The sequence below is a fragment of the Raphanus sativus genome, unplaced genomic scaffold, assembly GCF_000801105.2.
Source record: "Raphanus sativus cultivar WK10039 unplaced genomic scaffold, ASM80110v3 Scaffold0644, whole genome shotgun sequence".
Taxonomy (NCBI): Eukaryota; Viridiplantae; Streptophyta; class Magnoliopsida; order Brassicales; family Brassicaceae; genus Raphanus; species Raphanus sativus.
Window position 1 is genome coordinate 15,628 of NW_026615961.1, and position 17,749 is coordinate 33,376.

General features: G+C 42.8%; 2 protein-coding genes across 3 annotated transcripts; one reads left to right on the forward strand and one right to left on the reverse strand.

Moving 5' to 3' along the window:
• Positions 1 to 5,197: 5,197 nt before the first annotated feature.
• On the reverse strand, positions 5,198 to 6,254 carry LOC130502666 (abscisic acid receptor PYR1-like). Of its 2 annotated transcripts, none has more exons than XM_056997434.1 (2): positions 6,053 to 6,254; positions 5,198 to 5,925 (listed from the first exon to the last, which is right to left on the reverse strand). In XM_056997434.1, exon 2 carries the CDS (start codon positions 5,890 to 5,892, stop codon positions 5,314 to 5,316), a length of 579 nt encoding a protein of 192 aa, XP_056853414.1. In that variant the 5' UTR covers positions 5,893 to 5,925; positions 6,053 to 6,254; the 3' UTR covers positions 5,198 to 5,313. The 2 variants fall into 2 exon arrangements, with proteins under 2 accessions (XP_056853414.1, XP_056853413.1); XM_056997433.1 differs by having other exon boundaries at positions 5,198 to 5,963; positions 6,053 to 6,249.
• Positions 6,255 to 7,081: 827 nt separating this feature from the next.
• Positions 7,082 to 8,089, forward strand: LOC130502665 (uncharacterized). The gene has a single exon (XM_056997432.1). The coding sequence runs from the start codon at positions 7,082 to 7,084 to the stop codon at positions 8,087 to 8,089; it is 1,008 nt and encodes a 335-aa protein (XP_056853412.1).
• The last annotated feature ends 9,660 nt before the right edge of the window (positions 8,090 to 17,749 follow it).

Sequence of the window (17,749 nt, forward strand, 5' to 3'; positions counted from 1 at the left end):
AGCTTTTATATTAAATATCTATTTATATCTATGGATAAACAGCTTTTATAAGCTTCGAGAGAGAGTTATGAGAGACTGGAAAAGGAAGTACAGTTCTTAAGAAAGAGATTCATTAAATGTATCAGTCTCTCAATGAACTCAGAGGCTAAGAATAATTGCATCTATTAAAGAGAATGCTTTCAAAGATCTTAATGTGGAAGTGACGAAAAAGGAGTAGATGGAGGAAGAGATTAAGCAAATCAGCTTCACTTCTTCTAGCAGGCAGAGATCTCTTCTTTTCACAACGAAACAAAATCCAAAATGCAGAAACTAATGACGCAAAATCCTAAACTGAAGTATCAGAAATAACTGTTTGTATTAAAGTTTAAGCCATTGTTACAGAGGGTGTGTTTTCATTGATAACAGCAGATAATGGTTATGTAACTTATGTACAACTCTTTACTGTACCCCAAAGTTATTTAGCCATGGTTAATCAAGTATAAAACCAATTTCCATGTCTAACCAAAGTAATAGATCTGGAAACCGAAACTAATTTATCATTTCGTATCGGCATGTTAACACAAGAAGAACTAAAACCAGTTTCAACTGAAAAACAAATGAAATAAAATGTACTAAATCAGTGTCTAAATTAAATATCACTATACATGTGTTAACCAGACAATAGAAAGTGATATAATTTAGAACCAAAAAAGAAGAAGAAAAATAACACAGTATACCACCTAAATTTGTTCAGTACAGAAATCATAATATTGACATTAAAAATAAGTTTAAGTAATTTTTAATTATGTTTTGGGTGACATTTCAGAAAATTATCTTAATTTGATTAAATGAAAATTTTTTCCTTTATATTATTCTGGTCAAAAAGTGTAATCAGAGAACCAACTAATATACCAAACACCCAACAAAAACGATATATAGTAATTAATTATAGAAACTATAGGGAACATATATTTTTAAATCAATTATTTTTAAAAATTATGTACTTACATGAACTATAGAAGTAAATATTTTGTAAACTTATACATGATTTAAAAATAATTTATATAATCATTTAATATTAAAATATTTATAAGAATTTATAAATTTATTTATTAATATATAGAAAATCACCTAAAATATTTATAAAAGCATTTAAATGTATTTACGAAATTATCTATAAAGATTTATAATCAACTAAAAATCATATAAAATTATATTTATAAAACAAATATAAATAATATAGAAAGATATACAATTAACTCGATAAATTGTATATTTTATGTGAAATAAAAGTTTTATAAATTATTTATAAATGAAAATAAAATATTTTGGGGTTTATAAATTATTTATTATTGTTTTATAAAATCATTTGACAATTGTTTATAGGTAAACAAAGAAGAATAAGTTTTCATAATTATTTTAAATTGACAATTTATTTGATATTTATAATGTTTATAAATTATTTATAAGGATTTATAAACTATTTTACGAAGATTCAAAAAATCATTTTATTTGGATTACAAATTCATCTTGTGAAAGTTTATAAATCATTTTACAGATGCTCATTAATAATTAATATAAGATAATAAATTATTTATAACACGTTATAAAACTATTTTATATTAGTCTGTATTTTTACAGAAATTTGTAATAGTTTATAAATATTTTATAATGAATATAATGTCATATGCAAAGAATAATAGACCAATTATAAAACTTATATAGTTATTTATAGAACATTTATTAAAAGTTAATAATTTTGTATAAGATTTACAATCATTTATAAGAGTAAAACATGTTTTCAATGATGGACAGCTCTATGTTGTTTTCTTTCAAATTACTGCAAAAAGATAATAAAGTATTTGGAGTGAAACCATAAGAAAGAGAAAATAACAATAGTCAAGGACTCAAGATAGTCATTTACAAAGAAATCTTCAGCAATCTCTCCAATACAAAGAAACATGTATGTAATATTTCTTCATTATTTTCTAATACAAATAGAATTTCGTAAAAACTAAAAAAAATTCTAGAAATAAATAGAAGACCAAAGTAGGAACAACAAAGAAGACCATCAATTCCCCTAATACTATTGTTGTGGACAACCAAACACATCCAAGAAAACGTGATCCACTTTTATTTCTTCTCTATTTCTCTATGTAAATGTCAATATCTTTTTCTTCCGTTTTCTACTCTATATTATTTCCAGTGTCGGATTATGTCTTTTTATATGTGAACAAAAACATTTAAAAAATACAATATATCAAACATCAAAACAAAAAATATTTACAAGAAGAAACCTTTCACAACAAAACAACACATTAACAAATATATAGAAATCCTAAAATTGAAAATTATTTCTAAAAATATAAAATCAATTTTTAACAAATAAAAATTATCAAAATAAAAAATCTTAATAAAATATAACATAAAAAAATAAACCCCGCAGCGTAGCGCGGGTATTACCTAGTCTTATCAAGAGATTTGGAATGGAAACCAGCAAAGTCGCAAACACACCAATGAGCACCACTACCAAGCTGTCTCGAGATGATGATGGCAAGCCAATTGATGAGAAACTCTACAGAGCTATGATTGGGAGCCTCTTGTATCTCACCGCAAGTCGACCTGATCTCTGTCTGAGTGTGGGTATTTGTGCTCGTTATCAAGCATCTTCGAAGGAGTCGCACATGAATGTTGTTAAGCGTATCATTAAATATGTGAAAGGAACTTTGGATTTTGGTCTTCACTATACCTTTGAAACTAATGTGAATCTTGCAGGTTTTTGTGATGCAGATTGGGCTGGTTGCTTAGATGACAGACATAGCACTTCTGGAGGTTGTTTCTTTCTTGGGAACAACATGGTAGCTTGGCACAGCAAGAAGCAGAACTGTGTCTCTCTCTCGACTGTTGAGGCTGAGTACATTGCATTGGGAAGCTGTTGCACACAATTACTTTGGATGCGACAAATGCTCGTTGATTATGGTATCATCTCTGATCCCATGCTTGTTCATTGTGATAACATGAGTGTCATAAACTTGTCTAAGAATCCTGTTCAGCATTCTAGAGCATGTGGATATACGACATCACTTTGTGAGAGAGCTAGTTGAGATGAGAATTGTGATTCTAGAGCATGTATCAACCGAGAAACAGCTTGCTGATCTCTTTACCAAACCATTGGACTACAATACCTTCCTAGGGCTTCGTAAGGCCTTGGGAATTGTTAATCTCTGAATAAGTCCTGTCAGAAGAGGAAGGTCACTGCATGTTCATCGCACTGACTAAGTCATTGTACTACTACACCATCAGAACCTTGAGTCAACAAGTTCACTTCTGCAAGTCATCCTCCACGAGTTTATCACTTCTCTCTTAGGTTCACTGAAGAAAGACACTCATCTCGGATCAGGATGCTATCACATTTTAGTTCTGAGTACTGATCACTGTCTGGATTGAACGAGGAAACACTTTAGGAGCTGAGTGTATAAGTAAGGAGAAGAAGGTGTGTTAAACAAAGAAAAGTCTGAGTTACTCAGTAACAGAGAGTTAAGCAAATGGCCTGGAATGATAGATACTCGAGTTGGAACTGGATGCTATCACATTTTGATTCTGACTACGATCACTGTCTTGACTGGGCAGAGAAGATCACAATTCTTAGAGATGGCCCGATCTGGATCAGGGTGTTATCCCACTTTGTGTCTAGACTCGGATACCATCTCATTGCACTGAATTGTCGATTGTACTCTTGGAGTCAAATTTAATCAAAGTTCTTGTCGAGTAGAAGAGACAAGCACAAGATGCTTAACACGTGTTTCCAGACATTGCTAATGAGTGTGAGTGTGAACTTGAGGAAGAATGATTAGCTAAAGTGAATCTTGTGTGTGACAGCTACTCGGCTGAGAAAGAGCTACTAACTTGGGTTGACTCATTGATTTCATTAAAGTTCTTTGTGGTAGATGACTGAGTTGGTGCAATGACTTATGTGTCTTTCTTCTGGACAAAAAGGCATCATGAGCATGCCTTAAATGGTTACGTGTATATAAAGTTTTTCTTGATACTTGTTTGGTGATTCTCGGTTCTCTCTCTCAGGCTCTCACATGGCTGTAAGTGTTGTCGAAAATCACTTGGTCATAACTTTTCTTATGTTGTTTTGGTTCTTTATTTTTCTTTTGGGCCTCACTTATCCTTGGGCCTCTCTTATGTGACTAATAAAGGGTGAGTTGATAAGTATTTTTAGGAGCATTGTTATTATCGCCACTTTCAAAAGGATTCCCAAGCTCAGCTCTCTCTTCTCTTGCCATCGATATGCAACCGCAAAGAAGCTCCCGTCTAAATCGAGGCTCATCTGGTGCTGGAAGCTCGTTTCAGCCTCCCTCGTCGCAGTCGCAGTCTTCTCCACCGGCGCGGAAGCGAGTCCGTCGGCGTCCATCGCGCGATGTCTCACCGGAGCTTGTTGAGCCGGAAAATGAGTCGCTCTCGGAGACAGACTCCGACAATGGTATAGTGAATCCGTTGGGTGAAACTGAGACCTTTGCGAATCAAGCTAAGGAAGCTCGCTATCATGAAAATCGCCAAGATAAACAGAAGGCTAATCATAAGTAGAAGATAAACAGAAGGCTAATCATGCATACACTTTTTTTTTCGTTTTTTTCAGTAAATGTGGTATTTAACATTTTACACATGACTGAAAAATGTATTATTCTAGTCAGTCGATTCTAGTGTGTACAAAAAGAGAAGAAGAAAACACACATGTATGAATTATGCAATTATTAAAGTTAATTTTTGATACTTTGTACTAATTATTTATAACTTTACATAAACACCAAAATACATTAATGTTATTGTTCTCTTTTGAAAACCCAAATAATTTTACTACTGAAAAGCAAAAGTACAATAACATTTAATTTAACACACGGATAACGTGTATAGTGTACAATGCAAATGCATCAAAATAAACGTGAAAAATCAACCTACCTAAAAGAAAAAAACACACGTGAAAACTTCTATCACGATAACTGCAAAAATAAAAAGTATCACGAGAATCCATTTTTGATTTATCTCAACATTTCTGGTATGGTTTGTATGAGAGTTAGTTGTGTAGGAAAGTTTTGACTGAGACTCACAGAAATATACTCTTACCAAAAGAGTAAAGGATTCCTACTTATCCGCAATGCTTAATGTCCAAAATAACCTTTTAGACTTTAGTGGATACTAAATAACTTTGAGGTTTAAACCGAGCAAAATAGTCGAATCTTATATAAAAGCATAGTAAATAACATTTCCCAAATAAGTAATTAAGAAAAAAAACATTTTTCATTCTTTCCACATATATAATTTTGTTTTCTAAGTCGCCTGAGAGCCGCCTCCCTCTCCGGCGGCGTTACGAGCCATGGCTTCGGTGACAGTCGCCAATTTCTGCAGATTCAGTTTAACGACTGTATCAGCGAACATTCTTGTGTCCTCTTCCGAGTTCCCTTCCGGCATATCCACGACGTACGACTCGAGCACCACCGTCCACACCCGTCTCTCCTTCTCGAACCTGTGCACGGTCGTCACCGACTTGTAGTTCACCAGCCTGTGCTCTCCTCCGATGATGCTAAACCCCGTCACTCGCCTCTCGTCGTCTAGTATATCGAGCCTCTCCGTCGACGTGTTCGCCGGCAATCCACTGATCACGATCACGTCGCGCGTGCATCCAACACGCATCTCGAATCCTTCATCGACGGAGCAGGATTTGATGAAGTGTTTGTACGTCTGCGGTTTGTCGAACTGACGGACGACTGACCAGACGATCTCCGGCGGCGCGTGGATTCGCTGCGCGTGGAGTGAGGAGCAGCTTCCTGGACCGAGTTGGTAAGTGTGGAACTCGGCGATGGATTGCGCGAGGGCTGATCGTTCTTCCTGAGTTAACTCCGAAGGCATGGTGATGATTCTTGTGGGGTTTATGCAATCAACCTATGATGGACATGTAAAGAAGAATCACATCTGATGATCTGAAAGAAGATCAAAGAAGGAGAATAAGACAGTAAGTAGAACTAGGTTTATGAAGACAGAAGTAGATCTAGGTTTATGAAGCGCTTACCCGAACAGATGAGCATAAGCTGTTTTGTATGAATATTTCTTCTCATATACTAATAAATAAATACACTTTTATTTTATTTACTACTACGACTCTCTCCCCTAAAAATGGTATCCCAACGTACAATTTGCTTTAATAATTTAAGATTTGGATCTCTTAACAGCTAATTAGCCGAGAAATGTTTGACGTTAACGATGTTAATCATTAAAAGTAGGTGAGTGCTAAAACATATCGATCTTCTAATTGGCTCTCACCATCATCAACTTCTATATCAACAAGTACATGGAGTATTTTATTCATCCTTTGTTTTATTTTCTGCGTGGAATAATAAATTTTGTTACTACTTTTTAGTGAAATAATAAATGCCGATTTCCTTTATGTCGTCGTTTAATAACCAAGTTGGCAACTTGCAAAAAAAATAATCAAGTTGGCAACTTGCACCAGCATCACCTTTGCCATAATTAGAAGAAATCGATTTTTAAAGTAATGCAAATAGAATTACTCAAAAAAAAAAATAGGGTGTATGCAAATAGAAGAGAAAAGAGAGTAGTACAAATAAATATTGTTATATGAGTTATCTAGCCGATGTCCAACTAATATTGTACTCCTACTCTAATATTTTTTTAATGATACCTCGATCCAGTGGAATTTGATAATATATATTATAATATATTACTATGTGTACAAATAATAAAATATTATAAGTTTTAATTGCCGTCCATAATGGTCTACCGTCTACGAGTGTGAAGTTGTAGTGAGAGGTGAGAGGTTTTTTCTCTCTAAAGCGTCCCCTAGTGGGCTTAAGTGGTTCTCTCGAGTGTCTAAGTACAATCTGCATTGGGGTTATCATAAAAGTGGTTAAAACACGTTTTTAAACCAAAAAGTCAAAGAAAACATTGGTTTGTGGTATAATCTGCCTCTCCGTCATTAAAATTCATCTGTTTGTTCATCTTTTGTTTCAAGCATTTAAGGAGATTGTGGGTGGGAGCTAGATTTAAGTGAGATCTGAGTGAAAATTTGCCCTATTTAAAGATGTCTATTGCCATGGATAGAGCGATGATGGCGCTCAACCTAGAAGAAGAAGACGTGCCTTTCAAGATGCCAACACTACCTGGGTTTAGCTCGGCTGAAGATAACAAACTGAGTCTGATAGGTCGAGTTCTAAACCCAGAGTGTCAAAAGATGTCAAACTTGATATACAGGATGCCAAGGAAGTGGGGAAAAGAAGGAAGAGTCCGTGGGGTTGCTCTGTCTGCAGAACGTTTCCAATTCTTCTTTCAAAAGGAGCATGACCTCTTAGATGTTCTTGAGAAAGGGGTCCAAACCTGCAACGAGTGGGTTATTGTGCTGGAACGCTGGGTGGAGAACCCTCCAGAAGATTACCTGCAACATGTGCCTATTTGGGTCCAAATCAGTAAAATCCCGGTGAACCACTACACTGAGAAAGCTCTTACGGCATTGGGGGATATCGTGGGCGAAACCATGGTTGTTGCTTACGACCCATCCAAGCCCATTACTCAGCCGTTTGTCAGGGTTAAGGTTAAGTTCAACGTCGCGAAGGCTTTGCGACCCTCGAAGGTGATTGATCTGGGGGAAGGAAAAACAGCTGTGGTTCACTTTCACTATGAAAATATCCAGAAGCGCTGTTTTACTTGCTTCCGTCTTAACCATGAGAAGTCAATTTGCCCTCTGACGGTGAATCGACGCCGAGAGGAAGCCAGAGTCAGAAGAATGAAAATCCAAGAGGAGTTAGCTCTAAAGCAGCCTATTATCCAGCCTCAGGACCCACTGTATGGAGTTCTCTCCGATGACCAGGTGGGGATAAACCCTGATACAGGCCGTCCTCGAATTGCTGAAGAAGTCCTACAGGAGATGAGAAGGTACCTTCTTGCCAACACAGGGGAGGATCAGGCTATCAAGATTGACAGAGTCATAAACTCAGTCAAAGAAGCTGAGTCTGATCCGATGGTGCAAAGAGCTTGCCTTAGGTTGGAGGCTCCTCCTGAGTTTACCAAGATCTTAACAGAGAAAAAGGCCTAGTTTTTTGATTATGGAAAGCAGCTGGCGATCCAGGAGAACAAGGCTCAGGCCCCTAAACCAGACAAGCTGATGGCAGCCTCTTTCAAGGCTTTCGAAACTCGGAGTCTTCCTGGGAAGGGAGATCTGTACAGCTCAGATGGAAATTCAAGCAGCTTCAACTCATCTCGCTCTGTTTATCCAACGGTTTTCAAGTCAGAGGCTTGGGAGTCTGGCTCATCCGGGACTAACAGAATGCGAATCACTCAACGTAAGAGGCCTTCGAAGGCGAAAAGAAAGCAAAGAAAAGGAGGAGCCGCAAAGGAGGAGCTATGTGAAAGATTTGCACAAAGAGAGGGGAAGCAAGCTGCGGGTGCAAAAAAGAGGAAGCTTGAAGAGAAAGAGGAGTCAGGAAGATCAACACCAAAGGCGTGCTGCCTTAAGGTGATCCCACATGAGGGATTGCCAAACGCCCAATGAGCATTCTGAGCTGGAATTGTCAAGGCTTGGGGCGGCCTCAAGGCTTGACAATTCAACGTCTACGGGAAATGCGTCAATACCATTTTCCGGACTTGCTTTTTTTATCAGAAACAAAAAATTGTCGGAATGTTTTAGTTGATCTTAAAGTTTGGTTGGGTTATGATCATGTTTTTACTATCAACCCTGTGGGTTATAGTGGCGGGTTGGCCCTTTTTTGGAAGAAAAATATAAGGGTGGAAGTGTTATCAGCTTGTAAGAATATTATAGATTGTTCGATTCAACTCGGAGATTTCAGCTTCTTTCTTTCTTGTATATATGGCGAGCCAGTTTCTGATGGCAGGAGCTATGTGTGGGAGAGGTTGAGTCGTATTGGCTGCTCTCGGCAAGAACCCTGGTGCTTGATAGGGGATTTCAACGAAATCTTAAACAATCAGGAAAAATCTGGAGGTCCTCTACGGCCCGACAGCTCCTTAAACCTTTTTCTGAGATGTTAAGCTGCTGTGGTATGGAAGAACTACCGAGCAGAGGTGACAGATTCACTTGGGGAGGCATGAGATGGAAAAAATGGATTCAATGTTGTCTGGATAGATGTTTTGCTAACAAGGCATGGGTAAAACTATTTCCAAGTTCTAACCAACGGTTCCTAGAGAAAAAGAGGATCGGATCATCGTCCAGTCTTTGTTAGTCTCAGGGCCACAGCTGAAGCTTTCAGAGGAAGGTTCTGTTTTGACAAGCGCCTTCTTTTGTACCCTGATGTTAAAGACATGGTTAAATCGGCATGGAATCAAAGACAAGTCAATAGCTCCATCTCTGGGAAAATAAGTAAATGCAGAAGTGTGATGAGCCAATGGAAGAAGAAAAGGCTCTTCAATGCTAAAGATAAAATTCACATCCTGCATCAGAGATTGGAGTGGTTCCAGACGAGATCATACCCGTGTTTCTTTGCGATCAATAACATCAAAAAAGAGATTATGCAGGCGCATAGAGAGGAAGAAATGCACTGGAGACAAAAAAGCAAAGACAAATGGCTTGTGTTGGGAGATAAAAACTCCAAATTTTTCCAGTCTTCAGTCAAAACAAGCAGAGCTCGAAAGGGATTACTAAACTCAAAGATGAAAATGGAGTTCTGCACTGGTCTGACCCTGCAAAGGGAGAGGTGGCTCTAGCATACTTCACAAAGCTTTTCTCCTCGTCAGAGCCGAGATCTTATGATCCTGTGTTTCAGAGTATGACTCCCAGGGTCTCAGCGCCGATGAATGAAGAACTCATCAAGCCCATCTCCAGAGATGAAGTCAGAGAAGCTTTGTTCTCTATCAAACCGGAGAGCGCCCCTGGGCCAGATGGGATGTCTGCCTTGTTTTTCCAGAAGTATTGGGAGTTTGTTGGAGATGATATCACGAAGGAGATCGAAGGTATCTTTAAAACAAGGAAACTTCCGGAGGATTGGAATTACACCTACATTTGCTTAATTCGAAATTCGCACTGTCGATTTTAGTTAAGTTGAAACGTAGGAAAACTAAGTTGACCTAGTTTTCCCCGAGGATCCCGGCTATCTGCTGGGCCACGCACGACAAAGTTAAAACAAGTCTAATTCGAGAATAAATGCGTAAAATGAATAGAGCAAAAAGAAAAAATCTTATTTCCAAATCTGCGGAGAACGTTTGGACAACAGGTCGAGATCTCGGCTGTAAGAGCTGTCGATCGTCGCTAGTCTCGAAACCTAGATCTAACCTAGTTGAGTCGCAGCTCGCTAAAAAGGAAATAAGCGCCTAAGTTCTAAATTGCTCTGGAGTGGTTTTTCTCTCTGATTTCGGATCCCCCTTCCTCTGCTCCTAGCATTGCTTATATACTCCCATAGGACGGTCTATCTTTGATGGGCTGAGTCTGCCGTGGGCTGGACTTTTTCCATTTTCGTCGGCTTTCGCGCTTATCGGGAAAGTTGACATTTATCTTTTCGGAAAGTTGTCATTTATTTTTCTGGAAGTTTAACTTTTATCTTGTCAGGCAAAGATAATCGTAAACCGCCGCATCCATCCTTTTAGAAAATCGTAAACTAGCTGTCCGATCGGAGTTGGCCCCTTTCGGGCCGTATTCCGACCTTCCGCCGTTTTTCCACGTTTTCTCTGAAAGGATGCTCCTACTTGGATGTCAAGTCTTTCGGAAGATCTTCGATTCATTGCTAAGGCGAATGGCGTTGTAAGATAACCATCACCGTTTTATACGAAGTCTTCCTATCCGTTGACGTCTTAGGGGTTTTTAGAAATCCCGGAACAGAGAAAGGGTTTTATTTGTAAGGACTCGGAAAGTCGCGAAAACACGGATTTCTGGCGACCCGGAGGTTTGGAACTTACGCACGAAGACCAGCCGTCCGAAGACCCGAGCCAGCACGGGGCTAGCCGCCGGCGACCACGGCCAGCACGGGTGCTAGCCGCCGGCGGCCACGGCCAGCACGGGGCTAGCCGCCCGGCGGCCACGGCCAGCACGGGCGCTAGCCGCCGGCGGCCACGGCCAGCACGGGCTAGCCGCCCGGCGGCCACGGCCATGTTCGGTGTTGGCTGCTCGGTTCCTTCGGCGTGTTCGTGTTTCTCGTGTTTTTAGTTTTCCGTAGGTCTTTCCTTGTGTAGAAAATGTTTCTAGTAGTTGGTTTCGAGACGATGAATCTCGAACTTAATCTTTTCTTAAGGTTTCTCGATTAACAATTGGTCTCTCGAGGTTGCTTTAACATTTTTCATGTTTTTCCGAGACTTTCGGACATCGATTTCGTCTTGACCGATTTTGACCCCAACAGTTAGCCCCCCAGCTAGCTAGGAGCCGTAGGGTTCGTAGGTCCTAGCTTGCAGTATGGCTCGTGAGGAAAGTATGGAGATGAAATCGTGCCGAAGGTCGGGGTGAATAGTAAAATTTTGCCTATAAAGACTTGCGAATTCTTTACCATTCTTACTTCACCCAAGATTCTCAAGTCAATCTCTCTCTTGCAAATTCTCTCTCTGCTTTTTAAGAAAAGAATGACTTCAAGATTAAAAATCTCGAAGAGGCAGTCTCGCTCGTCCTCGGATAGTTTTCATGCTGAGGAAGAAAATCCGAAGCCCGAGGTTTCGGAGATCAACAGGAACGCGTACTGCGATGCTGTCTTTGGCACTGATGCTCCCCTTCCCGTGATCCCGATTCCCGGCGACCCCTGAGGGCGCGTGGAGAGATCGACTCACCGAGCGAAGTGTCTCCCGAGTATCTCGAAACTCTGCGAGAGTATTATGGAGTTCCGGAGGGAGTCGTGTTCCGCATTCCCTGCGGGAATGAGAGTTCGGAGCATCCTCCGGAGGGTTACTTTACTTGTTATGAGGCGTTCTTGACGCTATGTCGATTGTGGTTCCCAATCCCTGGGGTCATCGTTCAAGCCCTTGACCGTTTCGGAATCTCAATCAGCCAGCTGAACGTGTCGGCTTTGGAGAGCTGGCTCGGCGTGGTGATTCTGAGTTACGAGTTAGGGATAGATCTTAGCCCTGCGATTTCGAGGGATTATGGAACTCCAAGGCGACGAGTATCAATGGAGTTTACTCCATGAAGGCGAGGACCAACTTTTCGGTGATCCATGGAGTCACCTCGCACGCCAAGGATTATGTCGATCGTTTCTTTTTTGTGAGGATAGACGGAGAGTCTGTTGAGGAAGGCTTTCTCCATCTATTCCCGACGGAATGGCTGTACCGGCGAGGTAAAATTATTGCATCCCTTCTTTTAACATTCAAAAGACGAGTATTGAACGTGTGTGTTTTTTTTTTTTTTTTAGAGAACAGGTGTCTCGCGCATGTTCCCTCCGATCTTGCGGTGAGGAGGGATCTTTTTAGGTCGAGGCCTTGTTCCTGGAACTCCTTCACTCTCGACCGGATTCGAGGGGCGGTCGCGCTTTTCCGATCGCGAGGTGGTACTCGTCCCTGCGTCAACGATAGGTCCTACGTTTTTGCCCCTTTAAGGCAAAGGCGGAGACCTCGTAAAGATAAAGGGATCGCTTTTGATTCCTCGTCGGGAGATGGCGCGACGCCGAGATACGACCCCGGCTTTACCTCGGAGAGTCGGGATGTTCCTCCTCCGGGTGACTTCTTTGACGAACTCCCTCCGGCGTTTTCCCGTGACGAGTCTTTGGACAACGAGGAAGGGACAAAGTGACTGCGGAGGGTGCTCGCTTGGTCAACGAGGTTTGTTCTCGAAACTCGAGTTACTTCTCTTTTCTTTTTATTTGACCTTGGCTTCTTTGCAGGCCGTGAGAGTTTGGAATGCATCGATTGATGGGAGTTTCCGCACCGCCCGGTTGGCCCGTTTTAAAGCGGAGGAAACGGCAAGGGAGTTTGCTAAGTATCGATTGGAAATGGAGGAGCAAAATCGCCGGCAAGCCGAAATCCAAGCTCGAGCCCTCGTTCGCGCGGAGAGGAGCGGACGGAGAAGAGCTGCCGCCGAAATGAACCGAAGGGCTGAAATTTTTTCTACTGAGTTCGAAGCTTACAAAGAGGCTCAGGACTTTGTAGGTGATTTTCGCGAGTGCCGTGGTTCGGTCGGTACCCTCGGCAAGATGCAGCGTGGGGGCTTCTCTATTTCCGGCGAACTCGCCACGATGGACAGCTCGATGAGGATATGTGCCAACGCCGAATCCTTTGTTCCCCCAATTGAAGGAAGAATCCGAGAACTGTGGAATCCTATCCAGGTTTCGGAGGATACGGCGGATGTAGGAGAGGGTCCAAACGCAGGCGACGGGGATGAGGAGGTTGATCAGCCCGACTCTTCGTTCGGAATATCTCTAACCGACTGCTATGAATTTGATTATAACTTGTGATTTGGCCAAGTGTGGCCGTTTGTATATATGTGTTGCGATCCTTAGGAGGTCGCATGACTTTATGTTTTTCGGGATCGGCCGTTGGTGGCTTTCGGATCCCTGTTATAAATATTTTTTCGAGCTATGCGTTTTGATTTATACTTTCGTCAAGTGTAGAGGGTTCGAATACGCGTAGTCACTTCGCATTCAATCTCTTCTTTTGTCGCTAGGTCCGTAGGTTACTTTGTAGCGAACGTTAGGTTTGTAAGCGATAAGAGGCAACTTTTGGGATCTCGTATTCTGGATACTTATGCCTGTGAGATGTCTTAGATACCAGCAAGGCTGGGTTTAGGGCACGACCTAGGTCTACTTTCGGACTGAAGCTGTGCGATGACAAATCGGCTTTCGTTTTGCTTGTTTGCGATTTCGACCTGACTCGTACCGTTCTAGAATCTGCGAAGTGCTTATCGGCTTATATGATTCGTTTGGATACGAGTCGAGCTACTTCCTTTACGAAGAGCTAACCAAAATTTGGATTTCTTGTATAGCGCGCTATGATATCCTTGTCGGATGTAAAAAGGACTCCGTTAGAAGCCGGACTACGAATTTGATTGAGTGAAACGTTTCCGTATTTTTCCGTCGGGGCCAATCGACGGAAATAGTTTTTAGAGTCGCGGATGGACTGTTTAGTGGAGGGATGGACTGTTTGGAGGAAAATGGAGAATCGAGACCTTTTGGGAACTAACGACGTCTCGCGTTCTTTAAAGATGTGATTTTCGTTTTCCTTAATGTTTATGCGTTGAGTAAGCATTTGAATCAAAAGGATTTATCATTTATAATGTAGACTACATGCGAAAAGTGTTTTTGCGGGAGTACAAGATATCCGTTCCCATCTCCCCCCCCCCCCTTTTGGCGAGGGGGATAGCTGAACTCATCGGGTTGCGATGAGCTGCCTACGTACCTCTTGCGAGGATCAAGCCATCTCGTAGTTCTGCTTCTATCACGGTTGTTATTACTCCAGATTTCCGGCGCCTTGACTGTTTCAGCTAAGTCGGCGGTCGCGTCGGGAGTTGGATCATCCGTTTTTTCGGCGACGGCCTCGAGGATTTTCCAGTATCCTGAGTTGTGGCCTGTTCGGATAAATCCGAGTTGCTTTTTGCTGAGTTCTCGGAGGTACTCAGGTTCTTCTTTGTTCGCTTCGGGTTAGCTACTGGGGCGTTCCGATTGCTGCGAAGTTTGTGTTCGGCTAGGAAGCAGAGTCGCGACTGTTTTTGGCTTCCCCAGATTACCGCTGTTCCAGTTGGTGTTGGAAATTTGACGCCGAGATGGTAAGTGGACGGGACTGCCTTCATGGCATTTATCCAAGGAGTTCCCATTATGGCGTTATAGATAGCCGGGTTATCCACTACCGCGAATTCGACAATCTTCGTGACTTCTTTAGCCATGACCGGGAGTCTGATTTTTCCGAGGGTCATGGATGTGACGCCCGAGAATCCAGTTAGTGGTCTTGGCTCTGGATGACTTCTCCGAGGGGTATGTTCATCCTCTGCAGAGTATCGCGGAACATGATATTCACCGTGCTTCCTGTGTCGATGAGGATGCGGCCGACTTCGAGATCTTGAATCACCAAGTCGATGACCAGAGGATCGTAGTGGGGTTTATCGAGTCCGGTTGTGTCCTGTTCCTCGAAGGTGATCGCGTGACTGGGAACGTCGTCCTCCGGACACCATCCGGGGCTTGTCTCGGCCTTCCGTCCGTAGGCTTTGATCGACGACACAGAGTCCTGGTAAAACTGCGATCCTCCGATGACCATGTTGATCCTTTGGCGGTTGTTGTGTTTCCTTCGCCGTCTTGTCTCCGTTCGCGTTTTTCGCCCGATTGAGTTCCAGGAGCGTTATTGGGATTGGCTCCGTCGGTTCTCGGCGGACGGTCAGAATCTAGGACCAGGTCTTTCATGCTCTTGACCGTTGCTAGTTTGCCGCGAGCAGCTTCATAATGAGTCTAGCGCCGAGGACTTTGCAGTTGGCGGTGGAGTGACCTCTCGTCTGATGGAACTCGCAGCTGGAATTGTCCTTGTACGAGTTCCGCGTCCAGGTGTTCCGGAGGTCCTTCCTTGTTCGGAATAACGGCGTAATTATGTTCGCCTTGGACGTCTTCCCCCTCGTGGTGGACGTACTTGTCGTTACGAGAGGTTTTCTTCTTGCCGGACGCTTTCGATGGTCCATGCTTTTGTGCTAGGATTTTCATCTCTCTTCCATGATGATGAAATCCGTTGCCTTGTGGAGGGTATCTTGGATGGTGCGTGGCCTTTCCAGAGAAATCCACTTTCGGAATTTTGACTTGTACCAGAGGTTCTTCCTCAGGGCGTCGATGGCGACTCTATCGCTGAGGCCTGTTACCCTGGACATCACGAGTTTGAACCTCTTTATGTAGTCGCGGAGCGGTTCGTCTTCCTTTTGAATTAGGCTCCAAAGGTCCACGTCGGAAGTTTCCCTGTCCATGAACATGGAAAATTGCTTCAGAAAAGCTGAAGCAAGCTGGCGGAAACTTCCGATGGAGTTTCTTTTCAAGCGTGAGAACCATTCGAGCGCAGCACCTCTGAGGTTCTCGACGAACAGGAGACAGCAGCCGACATCCTTTTCCCGCTCCGGAAGTTTAGACCTTGCCATTGCAATCTGGAAAGACTGCAGATGTGCCTTTGGATCTGTGGTTCCATCGTAGGTGGGAAGCTTTATTTTCCCAGGATCCGAGACTCGCGCTCCTCGATTCGAGAGGTGAACGAGGTTTCTTCTCGATTCCTCGAGGAGCAGGTCGCGATCTCGGGGGCAGTGCTGGTCGCGTGGTGAATCTGCGATTTTACCGCTTCACCTCGGCTGCAGTTTTGGCGATGTACTCACGCAGATCGTGAATCTCGCTGGTGCCGTTTGCGCTCTTTTGTCTACGCTGGCGCGATAGGCCCGAGTCTGGTCCTCAGCCAGCCTTTCTTGCTCTGACCAGTAGAGGTCTTCTTCCTCTTCTGTCATGGGTTTTTTCGAAGGCTGCCGCTAGTCGAGCTGACTGACTTCGGGTCCTTCTGTGGTGGACGTCGGCGTCTTCGTCGGACGGATCCGACTGATCGCTGACATCCAGATTGATTCTTTCGACGTCGTCTCCTTCGTTGTCCCTTATGGGAGGTGGAAGGTTGTCCGTCGTTTTCTTCTGTTCCCGTCGGAGTGTATCATCGGGGATGAGTTCGGGGATTTTCTGGTAGCATCTTTTTCTTGATCTCCGGGAGTTCCGAAGTCAAGCCTCCTGACACGCCTCACTTTGGTGGATCCGCGCGGGAGTTTGCTTTTCGCCGTAAGGTATTGACCTGTTTAGCGAGTGAAGCCATTAGTTTCTCCTGTTCTTCCGACCGTTTCTGCCGGTGGCGAACAGTTCCTTCATCTGGTCCACCATCGCGGTGTTGCTCGGCAGTGACCGTTGATACGTTTCCAGCAGGAGTTTCTCAGCGTTGACATCGACGGTTGGTCCGTCGTGTGTTTGCTTTTCTGCGTCAACAGACTTGCTGACTGGGCGTGCGTAGTTTGCGAGAAAGATAAAGCCGTGAATCCCCTCCTTCTAGCGCCAAACTGTGGGAACCGAAATTCGCACTGTCGATTTTAGTTAAGTTGAAACGTAGGAAAAACTAAGTTGACCTAGTTTCCCCGAGGATCCCGGCTATCTGCTGGGCCACGCACGACAAAGTTAAAACAAGTCTAATTCGAGAATAAATGCGTAAAATGAATAGAGCAAAAAGAAAAAATCTTATTTCCAAATCTGGCAGAGAACGTTTGGACAACAGGTCGAGATCTCGGCTGTAAGAGCGTCGTCGATCGTCGCTAGTCTCGAAACCTAGATCTAACCTAGTTGAGTCGCAGCTCGCTAAAAGGAAATAAGCGCCTAAGTGACATTTCTTCTCTGATTTCGGATCCCCCTTCCTCTGCTCCTAGCATTGCTTATATACTCCCATAGGACGGTCTATCTTTGATGGGCTGAGTCTGCCGTGGGCTGGACTTTTTCCATTTTCGTCGGCTTTCGCGCTTATCGGGAAAGTTGACATTTATCTTTTCGGAAAGTTGTCATTTATTTTTCTGGAAGTTTAACTTTTATCTTGTCAGGCAAAGATAATCGTAAACCGCCGCATCCATCCTTTTAGAAAATCGTAAACTAGCTGTCCGATCGGAGTTGGCCCCTTTCGGGCCGTATTCCACCTTCCGCCGTTTTTCCACGTTTCTCTGAAAGGATGCTCCTTACTTGGATGTCAAGTCTTTCGGAAGATCTTCGATTCATTGCTAAGGCGAAATGGCGTTGTAAGATAACCATCACCCGTTTTATACGAAGTCTTCCTATCCGTTGACGTCTTAGGGTTTTTAGAAATCCCG

What these genes read in the sequence shown, in the direction of transcription:
- LOC130502666 (XM_056997434.1), bottom strand. Translation starts at nt 5,892, where the DNA reads ATGCCTTCGGAGTTAACTCAGGAAGAACGATCAGCCCTCGCGCAATCC.
- LOC130502665 (XM_056997432.1), top strand. Translation starts at nt 7,082, where the DNA reads ATGTCTATTGCCATGGATAGAGCGATGATGGCGCTCAACCTAGAAGAA.